A 26,362-nucleotide genomic window follows, 5' to 3' on the forward strand; every position below is an offset into this window, starting at 1 on the left:
ACTGCTGCGCTGCAAAACCCGCTGTGCGAGTTTGTTTAAAGTCACAGGAGCCGAAAAGAAGAAGAAAATCGATGATGTCACTGAATCCAGAGCTCCAGAAGTGAGGCCCAGAAGTGAGGCCCAGAAGTGAGGCTCAGAAGTGAGGCTCAGAAGTGAGGCCCAGAAGTGAGGCCCAGAAGTGAGGCCCAGAAGTGAGGCTCAGAAGTGAGGCTCAGAAGTGAGGCCCAGAAGTGAGGCCCAGAAGTGAGGCCCAGAAGTGAGGCCCAGAAGTGAGGCCCAGAAGTGAGGCCCAGAAGTGAGGCTCAGAAGTGAGGCCCAGAAGTGAGGCTCAGAAGTGAGGTCCAGAAGTGAGGTCCAGAAGTGAGGTCCAGAAGTGAGGTCCAGAAGTGAGGTCCAGAAGTGAGGTCCAGAAGTGAGGCTCAGAAGTGAGGTCCAGAAGTGAGGTCCAGAAGTGAGGCTCAGAAGTGAGGCTCAGAAGTGAGGCCCAGAAGTGAGGCCCAGAAGTGAGGCCCAGAAGTGAGGCTCAGAAGTGAGGCCCAGAAGTGAGGCCCAGAAGTGAGGCCCAGAAGTGAGGCCCAGAAGTGAGGCCCAGAAGTGAGGCCCAGAAGTGAGGTCCAGAAGTGAGGTCCAGAAGTGAGGTCCAGAAGTGAGGCTCAGAAGTGAGGCTCAGAAGTGAGGTCCAGAAGTGAGGTCCAGAAGTGAGGTCCAGAAGTGAGGTCCAGAAGTGAGGCTCAGAAGTGAGGTCCAGAAGTGAGGTCCAGAAATGTCCATTGTGACGTTTCCTTCAGTTCCAGTTGGAAAGTGTCTTTGGTGGTACAGATTGTAAAGTGTTTCCAGAAAAGGCTCAATGTTGTATTCTCCTTAAGATTAACAGACAATTCAATTAAAACAAATATTAATGTAGATATTTCAGGATTGTTCAATTGGCTGGAGCCCCACAAAACTCAAATATGATTCATAAACATAGCCACGCCCTGAAATATCAGCTTTAAACCTGGAGCTGAAGCAGAAATACTTCACACAAACTAAGATTTTGTGTTTTTTCAAACTGATCAAAAAACAAAGACATCAAATACAAACGAAAAGCCAGAAGTTTTTATTGAAATGAACTTGAACGTTACAAAATCAGAATGAGTGTGTGCAGCGCCCCCTCAGGCAGAAGTGTGCGGTGCATCAGCCGAGCTCGTCTTTGCTCTTGCCCTGTTTGCGTGGCATCTTCTTACTGCTGCTGTCCTCCAGCTCGCGGCTCTTATAATAGTGAGGAGCCACCTCCAGGAGCCAGCTGCTGTCGATCTCTATCACCTGAACACAGCGTTAAGTAAGAGCGTTAAGCACCAGCGGTTATCGGCAGTGTTCAGGCTGAACACAGCGGTCATCGGCAGTGTTCAGGCTGAACACAGCGGTCATCGGCAGTGTTCAGGCTGAACACAGCGGTCATCGGCAGTGTTCAGGCTGAACACAGCGGTCATCGGCAGTGTTCAGGCTGAACACAGCGGTCATCGGCAGTGTTCAGGCTGAACACAGCGGTCATCGGCAGTGTTCAGGCTGAACACAGCGGTCATCGGCAGTGGTCAGGCTGAACACAGCGGTCATCAGCAGTGTTCAGGCTGAACACAGCGGTCATCAGCAGTGTTCAGGCTGAACACAGCGGTCATCAGCAGTGTTCAGTACCTGTCTCATGAACTCTTTGGTGGTGAACACCAGCTCGTGGTAGATCAACCATCTGGGCTGCTCCTCGAACAAGCAGCTGTTTGGATGGACATAGACCGTCTGCTGGTGCTTCACCGTCTTGTATCCTCCTTTACTGAGGCGCGCCGTGTGGTAGAAGTATCCGGCTGTGACCGCCTGTAACCATGACAACCACCACACATTAGAGACGTTTAGACGGCATGTCGCACACTGATGACATCACAGAGCTACACTTCCTGTCGTTTTAAACTAACAAACTGCAGCTTAACAGAAGTGAAACTGTGATATTTACCACAGATGCCCTCCCACTAAACGGAGTGAGCAGTAGAGGAACAGCAGAACCTTCAGAGGGACTTCTGAGCGGACCTTTGGTCATATTTATCATGTGTACAAACAGGAGCTTTTATTCAGGTCAAACTGTGAGAAGTGTAAACAGGATGATCTCCTCGACAGCTCGACTCCTCGTGTTGTGGACGCGTGGCCGGCTCCAGTTGCTCGGGACAAACCTCCACGCGACATGTGATCCGGGACGCGCTCGGCCTTTTGTGAAACGCTCGGTGAGAACACAAAATGTGACACAACGAGCCGAGTGTGAGGAACAGAAGAAGAACAGAAGAAGACGACGCGGCCGCGGCGATGAGTCAGAGTGAAGCTCAAACGTGGCAGAGATCGAGTTCAGGCTGCACCACGTCAACAAACAAACAAACAAACAAACTGCAGCTTATTCATTATATGTTTGTTTGTTTGTTTTGTGATCTAAAACGCTCAAATTAGATTAGAGATAAAGATAGATTTTTAAAATTATTCAGCTTCTTATGGTAAATCTTCAGTTTTTTCATAATGATGAGAAACATTATATAAATCAGTGGAAAATTTAAGCTTTTAAATTAAACATTTTGACAAGGAGAGAGTCAATTGTGGTGTTCTCACTCTCTAAAGGCTGATTAAACTGAGAAACAAATGGAGTAATAAAGTAAATAAATAAAGTAATTTCATATAAGGGCCAGTTTAGGAAGTGGAGCTCTGGTGCTCGACAGGGATTCATTTATGCCAATTTTAATACTTTATCATGTTGGATATTGTTAAATTATCTATATATTAAATAAAGATAGTTTTCAAATGAAATGAACTCACTCTGGACTTTAAAGGACAAATATTCTGTATTGCAGAACTACACACCCTGCATATGTTTGGTGCCCTCTCCTGGCGGCAGAGGGAACTACACACCTTGCGTATGGGCCCCGAGTCGTCGAGCGCGCTCACCACCTCCACCTCGATGCGCTCCATCAGGCCCTCCAGCTGATCGCGCACGTCTCTCGCTCGTCGCATCGATCGGAACTGGATGAAGTTCTCGTAGCACCACTGAGTCGAGAAGCCGCTCTCCACCCACTGCACAAAAACCACACAAACACACACATTAACACACAGACACACACAGACACACACACGCAGACAGACACAAACACACACACACACGCACACGCAGACAGACAAACACACACAGACGCACACGCAGACAGACACAAACACACACACACGCAGACAAACATACACACACGCACACGCAGACAGACAAACACACAGACGCACACGCAGACAGACAAACACACACAGACGCACACGCAGACAGACACAAACACACACACGCACACGCAGACAGACAAACACACACAGACGCACACGCAGACAGACACAAACACACACACGCACACGCAGACAGACAAACACACACAGACGCACACGCAGACAGACACAAACACACACGCACACGCAGACAGACACAAACACACACACACGCAGACAGACAAACACACACAGACGCAGACAGACAAACACACACAGACGCACACGCAGACAGACACAAACACACACACACGCAGACAGACAAACACACACAGACGCAGACAGACAAACACACACAGACGCACACGCAGACAGACACAAACACACACACACACGCACACGCAGACAGACAAACACACACAGACGCACACGCAGACAGACACACGCAGACAGACACAAACACACACACACGCAGACAGACACAAACACACACACACGCAGACAAACATACACACACGCACACGCAGACAGACAAACACACAGACGCACACGCAGACAGACACAAACACACACACACACGCACACGCAGACAGACAAACACACACAGACGCACACGCAGACAGACACAAACACACACACGCACACGCAGACAGACAAACACACACAGACGCACACGCAGACAGACACAAACACACACGCACACGCAGACAGACACAAACACACACACACGCAGACAGACAAACACACACAGACGCAGACAGACAAACACACACAGACACAGACAGACAAACACACGCACACGCAGACAGACACAAACACACACACACGCAGACAGACACAAACACACACACACGCAGACAGACACAAACACACGCACACGCAGACAGACACAAACACACACACACGCAGACAGACACAAACACACACACACGCAGACAGACACAAACACACACACACGCAGACAGACAAACACACACAGACGCACACGCAGACAGACACAAACACGAACACACACACACGCACGCACACGCACACGCACACGCACTATTAAACTCTTAGGCAGGTTTAGGGTCAGTCTGTTTCCTGGAGGCGATGGCATGTGGACCATGTAAGGTTTACGGTTCAACCTACCAAACGTTTACAATAGTGTGTTGGAGCCATGATGTGGGAGGAGCCCTGGACATGTTCATCAGGTACTCATCAGTACAATAGGATGTAAATAGCCCGGTACAGGGCCGTTAGGTACAAAGAAGAGTACTCTCAAGTGAAACTGTAAACCGCCATTATCAGGAGGCTCCGCCCGGTGGGTGGGGCTTACACAGTCGATAAAGTCAACCGAAGCTTTTTCTACAATGGAACCCCCTCCTGGACAAATGAGGGATTACACAGACTAGTAATAGTAGTAGTAATAGAAATAGAAGTAGTGACAGTAATAGTAGTAGCAGTAATAGTAATAGTAGTAATAGTACTATTAGTAGCACAGCAGCAGCTCAGACCTGGTTGTACACGTTGAGCAGTACCAGGTGGTCTCCTCCGGGGACAGTGAAGTTCATTCTGGCGTTGTCGGCATGAACCACTTTGTCTTTGGGTCGATAGAAGATGGAGTTATTCACAGACAACATGGCAGCGATGGACAAGATCTCCTCTGAGCATTTGTACCTGGAACACACCAAGCACACGGGTCACACAAGTCAGAGCGCACGGGTCAGGACACGGAGCGCGGGGGGCGGGACGCGGAACGCGGGGGGCGGGACGCGGAGCGCGGGGGTCGGAGCGCGGGGGTCGGGACGCGGAGCGCGGGGGTCGGGACGCGGAGCGCGGGGGTCGGGACGCGGAGCGCGGGGGTCGGGACGCGGAGCGCGGGGGTCGGGACGCGGAACGCGGGGGTCGGGACACGGAGCGCGGGGGTCGGGACGCAGAGCGCGGGGGTCGGGACGCAGAGCGCGGGGGTCGGGACGCGGAACGCAGGGGTCGGGACACGGAGCGCGGGGGTCGGGACACGGAGCGCGGGGGTCGGGACACGGAGCGCGGGGGTCGGGACACGGAGCGCGGGGGTCGGGACACGGAGCGCGGGGGTCGGGACACGGAGCGCGGGGGTCGGGACACTGAGCGCGGGGGTCGGGACGCGGAGCGCGGGGGTCGGGACGCGGAGCGCGGGGGTCGGGACACGGAGCGCGGGGGTCGGGACGCGGAGCGCGGGGGTCGGGACGCGGAGCGCGGGGGTCGGGACGCGGAGCGCGGGGGTCGGGACGCGGGGGTCGGGACGCGGAACGCGGGGGTCGGGACGCGGAGCGCGGGGGTCGGGACGCGGAGCGCGGGGGTCGGGACGCGGAGCGCGGGGGTCGGGACGCGGAGCGCGGGGGTCGGGACGCGGAGCGCGGGGGTCGGGACGCGGAGCGCGGGGGTCGGGACGCGGAACGCGGGGGTCGGGACACGGAGCGCGGGGGTCGGGACGCAGAGCGCGGGGGTCGGGACGCAGAGCGCGGGGGTCGGGACGCGGAACGCAGGGGTCGGGACACGGAGCGCGGGGGTCGGGACACGGAGCGCGGGGGTCGGGACACGGAGCGCGGGGGTCGGGACACGGAGCGCGGGGGTCGGGACACGGAGCGCGGGGGTCGGGACACGGAGCGCGGGGGTCGGGACACTGAGCGCGGGGGTCGGGACGCGGAGCGCGGGGGTCGGGACGCGGAGCGCGGGGGTCGGGACACGGAGCGCGGGGGTCGGGACGCGGAGCGCGGGGGTCGGGACACGGAGCGCGGGGGTTGGGACGCGGAGCGCGGGGGTCGGGACGCGGGGGTCGGGACGCGGAACGCGGGGGTCGGGACGCGGAGCGCGGGGGTCGGGACGCGGAGCGCGGGGGTCGGGACGCGGAGCGCAGGGGTCGGGACGCGGGGGTCGGGACACGGGAGTCGGGACACGGGAGTCGGGACACGGAACGCGGGTCAGTATGTTTGTGCTGGACTCACTGCTCTGAGGCCAGGATCATCTTGCTGAGCATGGGGTCGACGGGCAGCTCGGCCATTCGACGGCCCAACTGAAAACAAGAACACGGCCCTGCGTCAGTGTAAAGGTGAGCGCCCCCTGGTGGTGGTGTCGTGACACAAACGTCGTAAACTCAGAACAATAAGACGGGTCAAATGCAGCGGACAAACTACACTCTAAACTTAAGGCTTGACATAAAGTCTGGCTCCAGAAGAACATTCTTTTCATAAGGTAACATAACTTTGTCCATCATAGTGGACATCACACGACACAACAATCAGTAAATATGTATTATCTTTGTTTAATATCATCCACATTTTAATTACTGTACATGACATTCTCAATCTCACAGTCTTAACGATGCTTTAATTGTGCTTTGAACTGACATGTTCTAAAAGTACTCAGAAAAGTACAAATAAATACAATACATGTTTTGTGTTTTTTTTGGCGCATCGAAACTTCAAATGTGTATCTAGATTTTAGAGTCTGCTTAAAGTCTTGTTTGACATCGGTGTGAATTACTTTTGGACAGCCCTGCCCCCTGGTGGTCGAGGGCCCTCACTGTGAAAATGTGACCATCCTGATGTCTCTTCTTACCTTGGTGAGCTCCCCCAGGTGGTTGAGGGCCCCGAGCGCGTAGAGCTGCTCCAGAGCCAGGACCAGCGTCTCGTGAGGAGGAGGATCCATGAAGTCAAAATGAATCAGGTCATTTATACCTAAAACAAATGACCACAAGAATATTCAGTGGTTATTACACAGTTATTACATTGTTATTGACTGTCACAGACTTAAGAAAATCCACTTAGTTCTACTGGCAGCAGAGGGAATTACACACACTTCCAAGACGTCCTAATGAAGCAGTGGATGAAGGATTTCTCTGTTTGGCGTCAATCACTGTGATGCTTCTCCTCACAACAATCGTAACTCTACAATTTCATACTGTGCTGTACCGTTACACACTGTACCGTTACACACTGTACCGTTACACACTGTACCGTTACACACTGTACCGTACCGTTACACACTGTACCGTTACACACTGTACCGTACCGTTACACTGTACCGTTACACACTGTACCGTACCGTTACACACTGTACCGTTACACACTGTGCCGTACCGTTACACACTGTACCGTTACACACTGTACCGTACCGTTACACTGTACCGTTACACACTGTGCCGTTACACACTGTACCGTTACACACTGTACCGTTACACACTGTACCGTACCGTTACACACTGTACCGTTACACACTGTACCGTACCGTTACACTGTACCGTTACACACTGTACCGTACCGTTACACACTGTACCGTTACACACTGTACCGTTACACACTGTGCCGTACCGTTACACACTGTACCGTTACACACTGTACCGTACCGTTACACACTGTACCGTTACACACTGTACCGTACCGTTACACTGTACCGTTACACACTGTACCGTACCGTTACACACTGTACCGTTACACACTGTACCGTTACACACTGTGCCGTACCGTTACACACTGTACCGTTACACACTGTACCGTACCGTTACACTGTACCGTTACACACTGTGCCGTTACACACTGTACCGTTACACACTGTACCGTTACACACTGTGCCGTACCGTTACACACTGTACCGTTACATACTATAACTAAAGTCACTCTCTGCAGGAGCTTGTGGCACGAGGCTGCTGGACCTTCACTGACCTAAGCTCTTGAGCAGTAGCACCACGTTGCCCAGGTTGGTCCTCTGTATCTCTGGGACTGTCGTTTCCTCCATCTCGTGTTTGAAGGCCCAGGCCGTGTACAGCCTGAAGCACTTTCCTGCAGCCACGCGGCCCGCACGGCCCGCTCGCTGGTTTGCAGACGCCTGGAGGAAAAGAGACGCACAGCACAAGGTTAGCACCGGCCAACATGGCGTGCGCTTGACCCGTGAACATGGCGTGCGTTTGACCCCCGTGAACATGGCGTGCGCGTGACCCGTGAACATGGCGTGCGCGTGACCCGTGAACATGGCGTGCGCGTGACCCGTGAACATGGCGTGCGTGTGACCCGTGAACATGGCGTGCGTGTGACCCGTGAACATGGCGTGCGCGTGACCCGTGAACATGGTGTGCGCGTGACCCGTGAACATGGCGTGCGTGTGACCCGTGAACATGGCGTGCGTGTGACCCGTGAACATGGCGTGCGTTTTACCCGTGAACATGGCGTGCGCTTTACCCGTGAACATGGCGTGCGCTTTACCCGTGAACATGGCGTGCGCGTGACCCGTGAACATGGCGTGCGTTTTACCCGTGAACATGGCGCGCGCGTGACCCGTGAACATGGCGTGCGTTTTACCCGTGAACATGGCGCGCGCGTGACCCGTGAACATGGCGTGCGTTTTACCCGTGAACATGGCGCGCGCGTGACCCGTGAACATGGCGTGCGTTTTACCCGTGAACATGGCGCGCGCGTGACCCGTGAACATGGCGTGCGTTTTACCCGTGAACATGGCGCGCGCGTGACCCGTGAACATGGCGTGCGTTTTACCCGTGAACATGGCGCGCGCGTGACCCGTGAACATGGCGTGCGTTTTACCCGTGAACATGGCGTGACGATGAGCGACTCCATCCCCGTTCGCGCGTTGTAGCTCTTCTGTTTACAAAAGCCCGGGTCGATCACGTAAATTATGCCGTCGATGGTCAGCGACGTCTCGGCGATGTTGGTTGCCACGACGACCTAAAGGACGACAGCAAAGAAAAGATTGTGAATTAAAATCATTATGACGGCCGCGGATACGAGCTCGCGGCGGGGTCATGGTTCAACTGCCTCCTGCACAGTTTGGTTTTGGGGTTTCCAGATAACAATGTCCAGACGATGTTATGTCGTTACCGTTGAAGTGACCGCGTGAACGTTTCTCAAGCCGTCGTACCTTGCGGGCGCCCGGAGGAGTCGGGGAGAAGATCTTGGCCTGCATGTCCGAGGGGAGGTTGGCGTAGATGGGCAGAATGACCAGCTCGGCGATCTTGGAGCCCAGACGGCGACATCGCTCCTGCAGCAGCTCGCAGCACGTTTCGATCTCCTCCTGAAGAGCACAGAAGGTGGAAATATGAAATATGACGACGACTGAATGCTTCAAAATATAGAAGAGAGATGCACCGATCAATCGGCCGCCGATTAAAAAGCCGGTTTTATGTCCAATTGGCGACCGGCCGGTCACTGTCGTAATTTCCGGTTTTCGGCCGATCCAAACTGACCCGCATGCTCAACGCGCCCAGAGCTAAACAACATTTTGGGCGTTTTCCACTCTAGACGCTTTGACAGGCGTATAAGCTTCAAGGCGTTTTTTTTTTGGCGCAGCAGCCAATCAGAGATGACGCTCCTTTTTGTTCCTGTTCTGTATCTAACTATATTAATATATATATATAAATAAATATATAATATATAATTAGATACAGAACAGGAACAAAAAGGAACTTTTTATAAATAGTCATTTACTTTTCTATTTTTCCACAAAATAAATTACATTTTAGATTATAAAACGTGTGTACTGTTTACATGCACCTTTTTCATATATATAATACTGGGTAGTTTGCGGGAAAATCAGTGGCTAGATAGAAAATCGGTATCGGCCAAGAATTTCGCAATCGGTGCATGTCTAATACAGAATATTGTGTAAAAGTGACCTGTCCAGTGAGGAAGACCAGAACGTCCCCTGGAGACTGAGTGACGTGGATCTGAAGGACGGACACAACGCAGGCCTCGAGGTAATCGGCCTCTGGAGCCTGGAACACAGAGAGGAGTCAAACCCACAACCTCCCAAACACACACACACACACACAGAGAAGGAGTCAAATCCACAACCTCCCACACACACACACACAGAGAGAGAAGGAGTCAAACCCACAACCTCCCACACACACACACACAGAGAAGGAGTCAAACCCACAACCTCCCACACACACACACACACACAGAGAGAAGGAGTCAAACCCACAACCTCCCACACACACACACACACACAGAGAGAAGGAGTCAAACCCACACACACACAGAGAGAAGGAGTCACACACACACACACACACACACACACACACACACACACACACACACACACACACACACACACACACACACACACACACACACACACACACACACACACACACACACACACACACACACACACACACACACACACACACACACACACACACACACACACACACACACACAGAGAGGAGTCAAACCCACACACACACACACACACAGAGAGAGAGAAGGAGTCAAACCCACACACACACACACACACACAGAGAGAAGGAGTCAAACCCACACACACACACACACACACAGAGAGAAGGAGTCAAACCCACAACCTCCCACACACACACACACACACAGAGAAGGAGTCAAACCCACAACCTCCCACACACACACACACAGAGAGAGAAGGAGTCAAACCCACAACCTCCCAAACACACACACACAGAGAGAGAAGGAGTCAAACCCACAACCTCCCACACACACACACACACAGAGAGAGAAGGAGTCAAACCCACAACCTCCCACACACACACACACAGAGAGAGAAGGAGTCAAACCCACAACCTCCCACACACACACACACACAGAGAGAGAAGGAGTCAATCCCACAACCTCCCACACACACACACACAGAGAGAGAAGGAGTCAAACCCACAACCTCCCACACACACACACACACACACACACAGAGAGAGAAGGAGTCAAACCCACAACCTCCCACACACACACACAGAGAGAGAAGGAGTCAAACCCACAACCTCCCACACACACACACACAGAGAGAGAAGGAGTCAAACCCACAACCTCCCACACACACACACAGAGAGAGGAGTCAAACCCACAACCTCCCACACACACACAGAGAGAGAAGGAGTCAAACCCACAACCTCCCACACACACACACACACACACACACACAGAGAGAAGGAGTCAAACCCACAACCTCCCACACACAGAGAGAAGGAGTCAAACCCACACACACACACACACACACACACACACACACAGAGAGAGAAGGAGTCAAACCCACACACACACACACACACACACACACAGAGAGAGGAGTCAAACCCACACACACACACAGAGAGAGAAGGAGTCAAACCCACACACACACACACACACAGAGAGAGAGAAGGAGTCAAACCCACACACACACACACACACACAGAGAGAAGGAGTCAAACCCACAACCTCCCACACACACACACACACAGAGAGAAGGAGTCAAACCCACAACCTCCCACACACACACACACAGAGAAGGAGTCAAACCCACAACCTCCCACACACACACACACAGAGAGAGAAGGAGTCAAACCCACAACCTCCCACACACACACACACACAGAGAGAGAAGGAGTCAAACCCACAACCTCCCACACACACACACACAGAGAGAGAAGGAGTCAAACCCACAACCTCCCACACACACACACACACACACACACACAGAGAGAGAAGGAGTCAAACCCACAACCTCCCACACACACACACAGAGAGAGAAGGAGTCAAACCCACAACCTCCCACACACACACACACAGAGAGAGAAGGAGTCAAACCCACAACCTCCCACACACACACACAGAGAGGAGTCAAACCCACAACCTCCCACACACACACAGAGAGAGAAGGAGTCAAACCCACAACCTCCCACACACACACAGAGAGAAGGAGTCAAACCCACAACCTCCCACACACACACAGAGAGAGAAGGAGTCAAACCCACAACCTCCCACACACACACAGAGAGAGAAGGAGTCAAACCCACAACCTCCCACACACACACAGAGAGGGAGTCAAACCCACAACCACACACACAGAGAAGGAGTCAAACCCACAACCACACACACAGAGAAGGAGTCAAACCCACAACCACACACACAGAGAAGGAGTCAAACCCACAACCACACACACAGAGAAGGAGTCAAACCCACAACCACACACACACACACACACACACACACACACACACAGAGAGAGAGAAGGAGTCAAACCCACAACCACACACACACACACAGAGAGAGAAGGAGTCAAACCCACAACCACACACAGAGAGAGAGGAGTCAAACCCACAACCACACACACACACACACACACACACACACACACACACACAGAGAGAGAGAGAAGGAGTCAAACCCACAACCACACACACACACACACACACACAGAGAGAGAAGGAGTCAAACCCACAACCACACACACACACACACAGAGAGAAGGAGTCAAACCCACAACCACACACACACACACACACAGAGAGAGAGAGAAGGAGTCAAACCCACAACCACACACACACACAGAGAGAGAAGGAGTCAAACCCACAACCACACACACACACACAGAGAGAGAAGGAGTCAAACCCACAACCACACACACACACACACACACACAGAGAGAAGGAGTCAAACCCACAACCACACACACACACAGAGAGAAGGAGTCAAACCCACAACCACACACACACACACAGAGAAGGAGTCAAACCCACAACCACACACACACACAGAGAGAAGGAGTCAAACCCACAACCACACACACACACACACACAGAGAGAAGGAGTCAAACCCACAACCACACACACACACAGAGAGAAGGAGTCAAACCCACAACCACACACACACAGAAGGAGTCAAACCCACAACCACACACACACACAGAGAGAAGGAGTCAAACCCACAACCACACACACACACACACACACACACACACACACAGAGAAGGAGTCAAACCCACAACCACACACACACACACACACACACACACACACACAGAGAGAAGGAGTCAAACCCACAACCTCCCACACACACACACACACACACACACAGAGAGAAGGAGTCAAACCCACAACCTCCCACACACACACACACAGAGAGAAGGAGTCAAACCCACAACCTCCCACACACACACACACACACACACACAGAGAGAAGGAGTCAAACCCACAACCTCCCACACACACACACACACACAGAGAGAAGGAGTCAAACCCACAACCTCCCACACACACACAGAGAGAGAAGGAGTCAAACCCACAACCTCCCACACACACACAGAGAGGGAGTCAAACCCACAACCACACACACAGAGAGAGAAGGAGTCAAACCCACAACCACACACACAGAGAGAGAAGGAGTCAAACCCACAACCACACACACAGAGAGAGAAGGAGTCAAACCCACAACCACACACACACACACAGAGAGAAGGAGTCAAACCCACAACCACACACACACACACACACACAGAGAAGGAGTCAAACCCACAACCACACACACACACAGAGAGAAGGAGTCAAACCCACAACCACACACACACACACAGAGAAGGAGTCAAACCCACAACCACACACACACACAGAGAAGGAGTCAAACCCACAACCACACACACACACACACACACACACACACAGAGAGAAGGAGTCAAACCCACAACCACACACACACACACACACACACACACACAGAGAGAAGGAGTCAAACCCACAACCACACACACACACACACACACACACACACACACACACACACACACACACACACACACACACAGAGAGAAGGAGTCAAACCCACAACCACACACACACACACACACACACACACACACACACACACACACACACACACACACACACACACACACACACACACACACACACACACACACACACACACACACACACACACACACACACACACACACACCTTGGTGTAGAAGATGTCGACAGGAAAGCGTCGTCCTGGGATCCTGAAGACCGGAGCGTCGTCGAAGAAGCAGGAGAAGCGCTCCGTGTCCAGAGTGGCACTGGCCACCAGGACTTTGAGGTCAGATCTGAAGCGAGCGATGTCTTTGATCAAACCGAACAGAATGTCTGTGTGGAGTGTGCGCTCGTGTGCCTCATCGATGATCACCACACTGCAGAGGTCAAAGGAGGTCAGATCATTACAGGACTGTGCCACAGCCGCCCCGGGGCAGACTGAGCCTACACACGTCACAATGACATCACCTGTAGCTGGCCAGGTCGGGCTCCGTGAGGAACTCCCTCAGTAACATCCCGTCAGTCATGTATTTAAGCACCGTCCTCTCCGACGTGCAGTCCTCAAAACGAATACTGTAGCCCACCTGAGAGGGGGAGGACGAGAGGAGAGGGGGAGGACGAGAGGAGAGGGGGAGGACGAGAGGAGAGGGGGAGGACGAGAGGAGAGGGGGAGGACGAGAGGAGAGGGGGAGGACGAGAGGAGAGAGGGAGGACGAGAGGAGAGAGGGAGGACGAGAGGAGAGAGGGAGGACGAGAGGAGAGAGGGAGGACGAGAGGAGAGAGGGAGGACGAGAGGAGAGAGAGAAGAGAGGGAAGGGAACGAGAATAAAAAAGTGAAAAAGACAAAGAGATACATACACACATGGTCTTATAATCCAGACCTCGTTTCCTAGTTTGACGCTGGTTTCCTCGGCGACGCGCGCTGCCACAGACATGGCTGCCACTCTGCGCGGCTGAGTGCAGCCGATCTTCATCCCTCCTTTAGTGTAGCCCTGGACACAAAGTGTTAAACTCTCAGAGCAGGACGGGGCCACACAGAGCAGGACGGGGCCACACAGAGCAGGACGGGGCCACACAGAGCAGGACGGGGCCACACAGAGCAGGACGGGGCCACACAGAGCAGGACGGGGCCACACAGAGCAGGACGGGGCCACACAGAGCAGGACGGGGCCACACAGAGCAGGACGGGGCCACACAGAGCAGGACGGGGCCACACAGAGCAGGACGGGGCCACACAGAGCAGGACGGGGCCACACAGAGCAGGACGGGGCCACACAGAGCAGGACGGGGCCACACAGAGCAGGACGGGGCCACACAGAGCAGGACGGGGCCACACAGAGCAGGACGGGGCCACACAGTGTCATACATGTCATTTCTCTGCCTTACTTTGTTCACATTTATCTCATGATCACATTTATCTCATGAGAGGCGTTTGCAGTGTGGGTCCAGCAGGGGTCACTCACGTCCTCTATGAGGTACTGATAGTGATGCAGACCTAAACCCACGTTCAGGTTCAAGTCCGGATTCGAATCCAGAGGTTTAGGTTCAGGTCCGGACCTAATGAATCCGGCTGAACTCATGCCATATTTGCATAATGTTATAACAGCATAACACAAGACACTTGGCTAAATTAAGTTGAAGACACATGAACGAGGACGACTATCAAAACACAAGGCTTAACTGCAGACTGGAATAAACTCAATTTATCTGGTTTATTCACTGTTTATTAACAGAAGTTACAACTTACAAATCACAAGCTGCTAACTAGCTAACACACATTCATGTGTTTTACTAGAGGAACAAGAGCAAGTTGAGTATTGGTATTGGAGCAGCTGTTTCAGCCGATACTATGTTTGTCCAGTGTGTTACTGGTTTGACTGGGCTGTTCCCACACCTGAAGTTTAATGCTTTAGATACATTTACACTCTTTAATTTTGCAGATCCATTGGCATCAAAGTCATGTAAAAACCTTCAAAAACTAGCATAACAGTCAACTAGAACCACTATAAATCAATCAACTTAGCTGTATCAAAAATAGAATATGAAAATATTTTACACTACACACAATACATCATATTAACAGCATTAAACACAAGACCATATTTAACAACTGTAGAATATAAATACTATTACAAAATATAAGCTCCAATTAATGAACCCAGCAATTAAACAATATTACTTTGACTTAGTATTTACTTAGATGTATAAATAAGTATATTGCACATTAACCCACTGAAATAAATGCTACATCACAACATAACAGTTATTTTATTCAATATCGTAGCGTCTCTAGTCTGCGTGCGCGGTCTCTGGGGCGGAGCTAAGAGCGGCTCAGGAGACCAGGTAGTGTTTGATGTTCCTGTTCCATCACCATGGTAACGGCCAACAGTAACCAACTCTGTTCAAGAAATAAAGTGACAACTTGTGAGCACTAAACCAGCATTACTGACCTGAGCGAGAAGTTACAATATTTACACCCAAACCAAAGCACAACCCGCTCCTAACGTCTTAAACTAACTCACGGAGCGGCACAAGCGGCGACGGTTCAATTAAGCCAGCGATCTTCCCGAATGTTCGGTCTCTCGCGTCTTTAAACTCATTGCGCCGGCTTCAACTTCTGCCGCGGGGAAGACGCGTGCGTCGCTGATGCTCCGGGTCATTGACAGCGATGTCAGTGTTTACGTCTTTTCCAGCGCAAATTTCGCGATCTATGGAAGGTTTAGGATGGTTTAGATTCTAGAACGTAAAGGATATAGAATGAGTGGTGGTTTTAATGAGTCCAGAACCGAATCACCGGGGTTTCGGTTTTTTTGGACCTGAACCGAAACGTTTTTACAAGTCCGGATCCGGTCCGTCGTAGCGGTACGCATCCCTAGGTACTGAGCAGGGGTCACTCACGTCCTCTATGAGGTACTGAGCAGGGGTCACTCACGTCCTCTATGAGGTACTGAGCAGGGGTCACTCACGTCCTCTATGAGGTACTGAGCAGGGGTCACTCACGTCCTCTATGAGGTACTGAGCAGGGGTCACTCACGTCCTCTATGAGGTACTGAGCAGGGGTCACTCACGTCCTCTATGAGGTACTGAGCAGGGGTCACTCACGTCCTCTATGAGGTACTGAGCAGGGGTCACTCACGTCCTCTATGAGGTACTGGGGGATCTGGGTGGTCTTCCCTGAGCCCGTCTCGCCCTCGATCACCAGGATCTGGTGCTGGGTGATGGCTCGCAGCAGGTCCTCTCTGTAGGGGAAGATGGGCAGGCTGCGGCGGACCTCCTGCATCGACAGCTTCTTCAGGTCGGACTGGGACTGACTGGGCTCCTCCTCCTGCACATGACACACACACAAACAACACACCTTTAGCTTTATTATTATGTGTCTAGAACAGCTCAGTGATGACAATGTGAATACAACATGGAAACTGAAGTGTACTTTACTTTGAACCCTGTGGTCATTACAACGGTGCAGTGTGTAGTGTGTAGTGCAGTGTGTAGTGTGTAGTGTAGTGTGTAGTGCAGTGTGTAGTGTGTAGTGCAGTGTGTAGAGCAGTGTGTAGAGCAGTGTGTAGTGTGTAGTGTAGTGTGTAGTGCAGTGTGTAGTGCAGTGTGTAGTGTGTAGTGTAGTGTGTAGTGCAGTGTGTAGTGCAGTGTGTAGTGCAGTGTGTAGTGCAGTGTGTAGTGTGTAGTGTAGTGTGTAGTGTAGTGTGTAGTGCAGTGTGTAGTGCAGTGTGTAGTGTGTAGTGTAGTGTGTAGTGCAGTGTGTAGAGCAGTGTGTAGAGCAGTGTGTAGTGTGTAGTGTAGTGTGTAGTGCAGTGTGTAGTGCAGTGTGTAGTGCAGTGTGTAGTGTGTAGTGCAGTGTGTAGTGTGTAGTGCAGTGTGTAGTGTGTAGTGCAGTGTGTAGTGTGTAGTGCAGTGTGTAGTGTGCAGTGTGTAGAGCAGTGTGTAGAGCAGTGTGTAGTGTGTAGTGTAGTGTGTAGTGCAGTGTGTAGTGTGTAGTGTAGTGTGTAGTGCAGTGTGTAGTGCAGTGTGTAGTGTGTAGTGCAGTGTGTAGTGCAGTGTGTAGTGTGCAGTGCAGTGTGTAGTGTGTAGTGCAGTGTGTAGTGTGCAGTGTGTAGAGCAGTGTGTAGTGTGTAGAGCAGTGTGTAGTGTAGTGTGTAGTGTAGTGTGTAGTGCAGTGTGTAGTGTGTAGTGCAGTGTGTAGAGCAGTGTGTAGTGTGTAGTGTGTAGTGTAGTGTGTAGTGTAGTGTGTAGTGCAGTGTGTAGTGTGTAGTGTGTAGTGTGTAGTGCAGTGTGTAGTGTGTAGTGCAGTGTGTAGTGTGTAGTGCAGTGTGTAGTGTGTAGTGCAGTGTGTAGTGTGTAGTGCAGTGTGTAGTGTGTAGTGCAGTGTGTAGAGCAGTGTGTAGTGTGTAGAGCAGTGTGTAGTGTGTAGTGTAGTGTGTAGTGCAGTGTGTAGTGCAGTGTGTAGTGTGTAGTGCAGTGTGTAGTGTAGTGTGTAGTGCAGTGTGTAGTGTGTAGTGCAGTGTGTAGTGTAGTGTGTAGAGCAGTGTGTAGAGCAGTGTGTAGTGTGTAGTGTAGTGTGTAGTGCAGTGTGTAGTGCAGTGTGTAGTGTGTAGTGCAGTGTGTAGTGTGTAGTGCAGTGTGTAGTGTAGTGTGTAGTGCAGTGTGTAGTGTGTAGTGCAGTGTGTAGTGTAGTGTGTAGAGCAGTGTGTAGAGCAGTGTGTAGTGTAGTGTGTAGTGCAGTGTGTAGTGCAGTGTGTAGTGCGTAGTGTGTAGTGCAGTGTGTAGTGCAGTGTGTAGTGCAGTGTGTGTAGTGCAGTGTGTGTAGTGCAGTGTGTGTAGTGCAGTGTGTGTAGTGCAGTGTGTAGCGTGTAGCGTGTAGTGTGTAGTATGTAGTGTGTGGTGCAGTGTGTAGCGAGCAGTGTGTAGCGAGCAGTGTGTAGCATGTAGTGTGTAGAGCAGTGTGTAGCATGTAGTGTGTAGCATGTAGTGTGTAGCATGTAGTGTGTAGAGCAGTGTGTAGCATGTAGTGTGTAGCATGTAGTGTGTAGCATGTAGTGTGTAGAGCAGTGTGTAGCATGTAGTGTGTAGCATGTAGTGTGTAGCATGTAGTGTGTGGCGTGTTCCCCGGGGTCCTGGCGTTTACCCTGTCGGTGAGCGTCCCCTTCATGGTGATGGCGTTGCTGACAAAGTCGATCATCTCGTCCTCCTCCAGGAGGAGCTGGTACCGCTCCTGCTCCTGCCGGACCCCCAGCTCGCGCTCCCGCTTCGCCCCGAAGCTCAGCGCCGCCGTCCGGAGCCGCTCTTCCTCCCACTTGCCCTGCTCGCCGCCCAGCTCCAGCGGCGTCTCCTCCAGCTCCAGGTCTCTCTGAGGGACGTCCTGAGGGAGCGAGAGGGGGGAGAACCGTCACGTACATACCAAAGAAGACGAGCGACTAATACGCGGCGCTCCCGAAGCCCACCTTGCTCCTTTTCTCCTCGGGCATGTAGTACCGGTTCTTCCGCTCCTCCTGCTCCCGCGCTCCGGCCGTCTTGTAATCCTTGGCCAGGTCCCGCAGCGTGCGCTTGTACTCCAGCTCCTTCCTCTCGCGCTCCGTCAGGTTGTCGGAGGAGAACAGGTACTCCTCGTCCTTGATCTCCGCCTCCAGGTCCTCCAGCTTCTCCTCCTCGCGCTTCTTCAGGTAGTCCCAACGCGAGCGCTTCCTCAACTCCGGCAGCTGGAAGGCAAAAAGGTCTGTTTAGTTTGGGGACGAGATTAAAAAAGAGATGTAAAAGTGAGAGGGGGATGAGCGAGGACATGTACGGAGGAGATCGACATGTTGAGGTCGTGGATAGAGGTGTCCTCGTTTAACCCAAGAACCCTCAGGAAATGCTTCACTGAGGGAAAACATTTGGACAGGTTAATTTGAGCTTTATTTCCAAATACTTGTAATACACAATCGCGCCACCAGAGAGCGTGTAAGTGCTCCCGTCGCACACAAGACTGCTCAGAGTGAAAAAACTCTCGCTATAAGTGTAATAATGAGGGATTTCTCTCATTAAGACCGAGACTGTTCAGATCTTTGTCACTTTCCTGGGAAGAGACGGATATTTTATCAGCTCAAGCTTAGTAACTTTACACTTCGGGTCTTTAGAGTAAAACGTTGCAACTAGGGATGCGTACCGCTACGACGGACCGGATCTGGACTTAAAAACTTAAAAACGTTTCGGTTCAGGTCCAAAAAAACCGAAACCCCGGTGATTCGGTTCTGGACTCAAATACTATATCCTTTTTGTTCTAGAATCTAGACCATCTTAGACCTTCCATTGATCGCGAAATTCGCGCCGCAAAAGACGTTAACACTGCCATGCGCCGCCGTCAATTGCGCACACAGACCCTAATTAGTGACGCACGAGTCTTCCGGGCATAAGTTGAAGCCAGCGAAATAAGTTTAAAGATGCGAGAGACGGGAGAGACGGGAACACCTCGTACGTGTCGAGCTGTGCAGAACCGTGTGTCCACATGTGAACATTGAAGTGAAGCCGGTGAGATCGCTGGCTTTATCTGAACTGTTTTAAGCTGTGGCCGCCGCGTGCGATGTTGTGATGGTTAATGTGCTGCGTGCGTGGCGTGTTAAAGGGGCGGGGCCAGCGTGGGGTCTTGTCTGGGTCTTTGGTCTGGGTGTAAATATGAATGAAATAACTTAAGTGTTATGTTGTGGTATGATGTATTTGGCATTAAGTAAATACAAAGTAAAGTCAAGTAATATTGCTTAATTGCTGCATTCATTAATTGGACTTCATATTTTGTAATAGTATTTGTATTCTACAGTTGTTAAATATGGTCTGGTATTTAATGCTGCTAATATGATTATTTTGATTTAAATATTTTTGACTTTTATGCTAGTTTTTGTTATTTTATACTGTGACTTAATTATTTACACTGGTGTATTGTCTGTTTGAAGGTTTTTACCTGACTTTTGATGCCAATGGATCTGTAACATTAAAGAGTGGAAATGTGTCTAAAGGCAAAACATTGTATCAGATGAAACAGCTGCTTTGACCCTTGACCCAGACTGACCCTGTCAACAATACTCAACATGCTTTTGTTGTTGAGTTGAGTCTTGAGTTGTTCCTCAAGTACTGTGTGTTAACTATTAAGTTATAGTTTAGCAGCTAGCTAGTAGCTTGAGATTTGTATGTTGTAACTTCTGTTAAAAAACAGTGAATAAAGCAATCAAAAAAAAAAGTGGCTTTCAATCTGCAGTTAAGCCTTGTGTTTGATAGTCATCCTTGTTCAAGGGTCTTCAACTTAATTTAGCCAAGTAGCTTGTGTTATGCTGTTATAACATTATGCATTATGGTTTAGGTCCGGACCTAATGAGTCCGGACCTGAACCTAAACCTGTGGATTCGAATCCAGACTTGAACCTGAACATGGGTTTAGGTATGTATCCCTAGTTGCAACGCATGATTATGATCCGACTGATTTATGGTTAAAAAAATGTTTTGCAGCGTTGGCGGTGAAGGCAGAAGATGAAGAGGAGGGAAAACATTTGGACAGGTCAATTTGCGCATTTTTTCCACTACTTGTAATACACAATCGCGCCACCAGAGAGCGTGTAAGCGCTCCCCTCGCACAACAAGACTGCTCAGAGTGAAAAGAATCTAGCTAAAACTGTAATAATAATAAAGACCGAGACTGTTCAGATCTTTGTCACTTTCCTGGGAAACGACAGATATTTTAACAGGTCAGACTAAGGCAAGTGGCTAACGTTAGCGACTTTACACTTGCAATGCATGACTATGATTCGACTGAATATTTCGTGGAGTTAGCGGTGAACCAAGAAGATGAAGAGGAGGGAAATGGACCCACCATGTTCCTCTGGTCGTCTTCAGCCATCTTCAGCCTCTTCTGAGCCTCTTCGTACGCCTGAAACGGACGAAATAAAACGATGAGTGAAACCTGCAATATTTGTATTGTTGTTGCACTTGATAAGGGCCGGGCGATGTTACAGTACGATATTAAAGGAGAACCAGGTAACGTTTCACCTTATTTAACGTCTTTCTAAATCCCTGTGGTGGTTAAATATGTATTTAGGGGCATTTGAAGCGTCTGTCGTCGCCACCCCGGCTGTCTCGAGGCAGAAAACCAGCTTTCAACTCTCCTGAGAAACCCTGGCCCTTTTTTTATATTTGACAATGTTTAATGATTTCATATCTGATTACACAGATCAAAAAACAAGATGTTGCGTCCGTTCTCTGACACTGTAATTCCACAAGAAAGCTGCAGAGGGAGCTCTATCACCAAAGTTATTGTAGTTCTGCTTCCAATTAGCACCTTGTGATTTGGTTTTCGCCAAAAAAGCCACCGCGATCAGATCACGATGCGACGTTTAGCCTCACCAGCGCCACCTAGTTATTCACACATGTAGTTGCCACTCTCGTCACTAATACCGTATTTTCCGGAGTATAAGTCGCACCAGCCATAAAATGCATAATAGAGGAGAAACAAACATATATAAGTCGCACTGGAGTATGAAATACGGTTGCAAGTATAAAATACCATCACATAAAAGTCGCTCCGGAGTATGAGTATAAGTACAAGTATTTAAGTATAAGTCGCACCCCGGCCAAAACTATGAAAAAAAGGTGCAACTTATAGTCTATTACTTATAGAAAAACTGATCTTAATCTCTTCGTGCTCTGACCTTCTTGTCCGTGCGCTCGCCGATGTTCCGCGTCTTGTCTTTATCCTTCTGCCTCATCCTCTCGGCGAAGGCGTCCCTCTCCTCCAGGTCGTGCAGCCGCTCCCTCTCCTCCTTCTCCCACTCCTCCTCTTCCTCCTCCTCTTTGTCCTGCTTCATGCTCTTCTGATCTGACGAGCTCCTGCGGGAACAGAGAGGAAGAGTTCATCTCGTGTGTGTGAACCTGCTGCATAAACGCCGGCGCTCTGATAACTGCAGTACTTCTTAGGCTGCTCCTCTTCGCTGGACGACTCGCTGTCCTTCTTCTGCCGGATGTTCCTCCTCTTCTTCCCTCCTCCTCGCTCCTTCGCTCTGTCGCGTTTGTTCTTCCGGGCAGCGGCCTCCCTCGCTCCGTCGTTGTCGCCGTCGCTGTCTTCCAGGAGGGTGTACGTCTGGTTCTTCCTGTCCATCTCCAGCGCCTCTCGCTCCAGAGCCCGAGCCGGCTTCTCCACCACCACCTTCTGAGGGATCTACGGCCGGAACAGAGGAGAAGAAGAAGCGATCGTTTGGTTTATCGGTTATTCGGGTTCTGTGAAGAGGATGAAGAGGAAGACGAAAAGAAGAAGAAGAGTAAGAAGAAGGACTCAATTTGTTTCATCAGTTACTCGGGTTCTGTGAAGAGGAAGGAGAAGAGGAAAAGAAGAAGTGGCAGAAGAAGACGTAGATGTGTTAGATTAGTTTTATTTTTGTCCTTAGGGTTAGAGTCGATTCATTTAGGACATAAAACTGTGGGTTTTTGAAAACGATATATGCAGGGGAGACGAGGAGAGGAGGAGACGAGGAGAGGAGGAGACGAGGAGAGGAGGAGACAAGGAGAGGAGGAGACAAGGAGAGGAGGAGACAAGGAGAGGGGAAGACAAGGAGAGGGGAAGATGAGGCGACGGTAAGACGAGGAGACAAGGAGAGGAGAAAGGAGGAGGAGGAAACAAGGAGAGGGGACAGGAAGACGAGGAGACAAGGAGAGGAGGAGAAAGGAGGAGGAGGAGACAAGGAGACGGGGATACTGGAAGACGAGGAGACAAGGAGAGGAGGAGCCGGGGAGACAAGGAGAGGAGGAAACAAGGAGAGGAGGAAACAAGGAGAGGAGGAAACAAGGAGAGGAGGAAACAAGGAGAGGAGGAGACAAGGAGGGGAGGAGACAAGGAGAGAAGGAGACGGGAAGACGAGGAGACAAGGAGAGCAGAAGACGAGGAGACAAGGAGAGGAGGAGACGGGGAGACAAGGAGAGGGGAGATGAGGAGACAAGGAGACGAGGAGAGGAGGAGACGGGAAGACAAGGAGAGGAGGAGACGAGAGGACAAGGAAAGGAGGAGACGGGTAGACGAGGAGACAAGGAGAGGAGAGGACGGGGAGAGGAGGAGACAAGGAGAGGAGGAGACGGGGAGAAAAGGAGACGATGAGACGGGGAGACAAGCAGAGGAGGAGACGGGAAGACGAGGAGACAAGGAGAGGAGGAGAAAGGGAGACGAGGAGAGGAGGAGACGAGCAGACGGGGACATTAGGAGACAGGCTGAGTACCTTGGCGTAGAGCTCGTGGGCGAAGCCCGTCACGCTCGGGTCGATGTCGATGGTTCCCGTCTGCTGGAGTCGGTTCACGAAGTCGTCGGCGCAGGACGACTTCCGGGCGAGACCGATCATGAACTGAGACACGTAGCGGTCGCTGAGGCCCAGGAGGTCGTGGAGCCGGTCGCTCACCCACTGCTCCAGCGCCGCCATCGCTCTGAGGAGAACACACACCATCACACTCAACGTCGTCACGGCAACGCACATCACGCTCAATGTTGTCACGGCAACGTAGCTGTGTAACTCGATGTCAGGGTTGTGTTCAGTGATATTAAGTCACAATATAATCGACGAAACAATGAAGAACGTGGCATTTCAAGAAACATGATGTTGTTTTTATTTAATTTGGAAAAAAAAAATATAGTATAGTGTTTTATAGTTCAGTAAAAATAAATAAATAAATAACCCTAAACCTCCATGTTTGTTCTCACGATCATCTTTAAACTAAAAGTGGGACTCGTGACGTGCCTGTCCAGAAGTGGCACCGACACTTGGCTGGTTGCTGTGGTTACAATGCCCTGTCTTTTTTTAGGGTGAAAAGTGACACATTCGAAAGATGAACTAAACTAATGCCACTTTTAAAGACTTGTAACCAGAGTTTTTAAAGGTTCACTGCGTAATTTCTACCTCCGGCTCGTTACTTTCCCTGAAAATTTGACACAATACAACAGTGAACGTAGTAAATTTATTGTAATTGAAACACGGATGTTTCTTTTGCTCAAGAATCCCTGGAAATACACGCATTCTTACAGCGAGCGTGATCGCCTCTGCGCAGATCTGACTTGTAACTCGCCAGCTCGTCTCAATGGACAGTTATATATATATGGCTTATATATAAGCCAGAATGTGAAATATTTCAGAAAGCAAAGATACTACACAATATAATATACCAGCCCCGGACTTAGCATCGTGTGCATAACTTTTGCGCCCTTTTCTAATCCTCTGCAAACAATATTATACAAATCGTGCGAATATTTATGCACTTTGAATAGTTAAATTACAAAGTACAAGACTCTCACAGAACGCGGCCGTAGAGGGAGGATAAATGATGGAATAAAAGTCATATTTCTTACAGTTTTGTGCTTTGTTGTTGTGGTAGAGGGGCGTTAGCTCCGGAGGCTAATTCAGACCTAATAAAAGACTGTTTTAGCTCCAAACGTCACCGTCTCTGCCGTGCCCGCTGTGCCCACATTCACGCGACCTCGTGGTGTGACTCTCGAACGGACTGTGGCTTTTTATTCACAGAAAAGTGGCTTAAATCTTGGCTAAATCCGTCATGTTTTCAACTTCATGCGCGCTCTTGACCCAAGCAGGAAGTGCGTCACAATGTCCTTGCCCGGGTTTGTTCGTTCACTTCCGCTTCTGCGGGTTCCGCTGCGTGATCTATTATTGTTGTAAAGTTTTTTTTATTTAATTTTATTGTGCAAAGGTCAAAGCAATTTACATACAAGCACACAATAGATACAATTATAGTATTAAAAGTTTACTAAATACATCTTCTAAAATAATAAAAAGGCATCAGCAGTTTATGTCGGTGTAATCCCTCATTCGTCCAGGCGTGTTCCATTGTAGAAAAAGCTTCAGTTGTAGTCATCTGGACTCAGTTAGAAAAAATAGACGTTTCGACTCTCATCCAAGAGTCATTGTCAATAAAAGAATTTAGATCGAGAACTCCGATATTTATACTGTTCTGTGGTACTTCAGGAAGGCTCCGCCCAATGGCGGAGCCTTCCTGAAGTAGAAAGAGTTGTTTGTTTCAACAGAAACTCCCCCATTGTATCTACCGAGCTAGCCTATTCAGAATTTTAATGGGCTATTAGAATCCTCTTTGTCTTTGTGAGACCCTGGCTCAACCACCCTGAGTACCTGATTAACATCTACATGTCCTGGTCCTGGTCCTCTACCTTTCCAGGGGTTCAGTAACCCATTATAGATACCAGCAAGATTGAATCTTAGCCCTCCATTCCTGTTTAAAGAAGGTCTTTCTTTTTTAACAAAAAATAGCTTCCTTAACTCCTCTTTCAAACCATCTTTTCTCCCTGCTTAAAACCTTCACCTCACCGTCTTCAAACGAGTGATTAGAGGCTTCAAGATGGAGATGCACGGCGCTCTGTGGTCCTGAACTTGTATTTCTTCTGTGCTGATAGAGCCTCTTGTGCAGAGGCTGTTTTGTCTCACCTATGTAACGTTCTTTACAACTTTCTTCACTGCATTGGATCGAATAAACTACATTGCTCTGTTTTTGAGTCGGCAACTTGTCCTTTGGGTGAACCAGTTTTTG

The 26,362-nt window shown here is 50.4% G+C and overlaps 1 protein-coding gene across 1 annotated transcript; it reads right to left on the reverse strand.

The window, feature by feature from the left end:
• Nucleotides 1-1,121: 1,121 nt before the first annotated feature.
• On the reverse strand, nt 1,122-25,384 carry dhx16 (DEAH (Asp-Glu-Ala-His) box polypeptide 16). The gene is made up of 21 exons (XM_072461595.1): nt 25,155-25,384; nt 24,037-24,238; nt 22,741-22,988; nt 22,483-22,660; nt 21,648-21,704; nt 19,256-19,510; nt 18,940-19,173; nt 16,936-17,124; nt 14,681-14,791; nt 14,268-14,383; nt 13,966-14,176; nt 9,896-9,994; nt 9,142-9,294; nt 8,808-8,948; nt 7,935-8,097; nt 6,832-6,950; nt 6,219-6,286; nt 4,749-4,911; nt 2,917-3,078; nt 1,672-1,845; nt 1,122-1,302 (listed from the first exon to the last, which is right to left on the reverse strand). The coding sequence occupies exons 2-21, from the start codon at nt 24,232-24,234 to the stop codon at nt 1,174-1,176; spliced, it is 3,168 nt and encodes a 1,055-aa protein (XP_072317696.1). The 5' UTR covers nt 24,235-24,238; nt 25,155-25,384; the 3' UTR covers nt 1,122-1,173.
• Nucleotides 25,385-26,362: the final 978 nt, after the last annotated feature.

Source organism: Eucyclogobius newberryi, unplaced genomic scaffold, assembly GCF_026437365.1.
Source record: "Eucyclogobius newberryi isolate DKJ021-1_F unplaced genomic scaffold, fEucNew1.0.hap1 SCAF_3, whole genome shotgun sequence".
NCBI classification, from domain to species: domain Eukaryota; kingdom Metazoa; phylum Chordata; class Actinopteri; order Gobiiformes; family Gobiidae; genus Eucyclogobius; species Eucyclogobius newberryi.

What these genes read in the sequence shown, in the direction of transcription:
- dhx16 (XM_072461595.1), bottom strand. Translation starts at nt 24,234, where the DNA reads ATGGCGGCGCTGGAGCAGTGGGTGAGCGACCGGCTCCACGACCTCCTG. An exon ending in AAGACGACCAGAGGAACATG is followed by an intron (nt 19,511 to 21,647) that starts GTGGGTCCATTT and finishes TTTGCCTTCCAG; the next exon opens with CTGCCGGAGTTGAGGAAGCG. An exon ending in TCGACATCTTCTACACCAAG is followed by an intron (nt 9,995 to 13,965) that starts GTGTGTGTGTGT and finishes TCTGTGTTCCAG; the next exon opens with GCTCCAGAGGCCGATTACCT.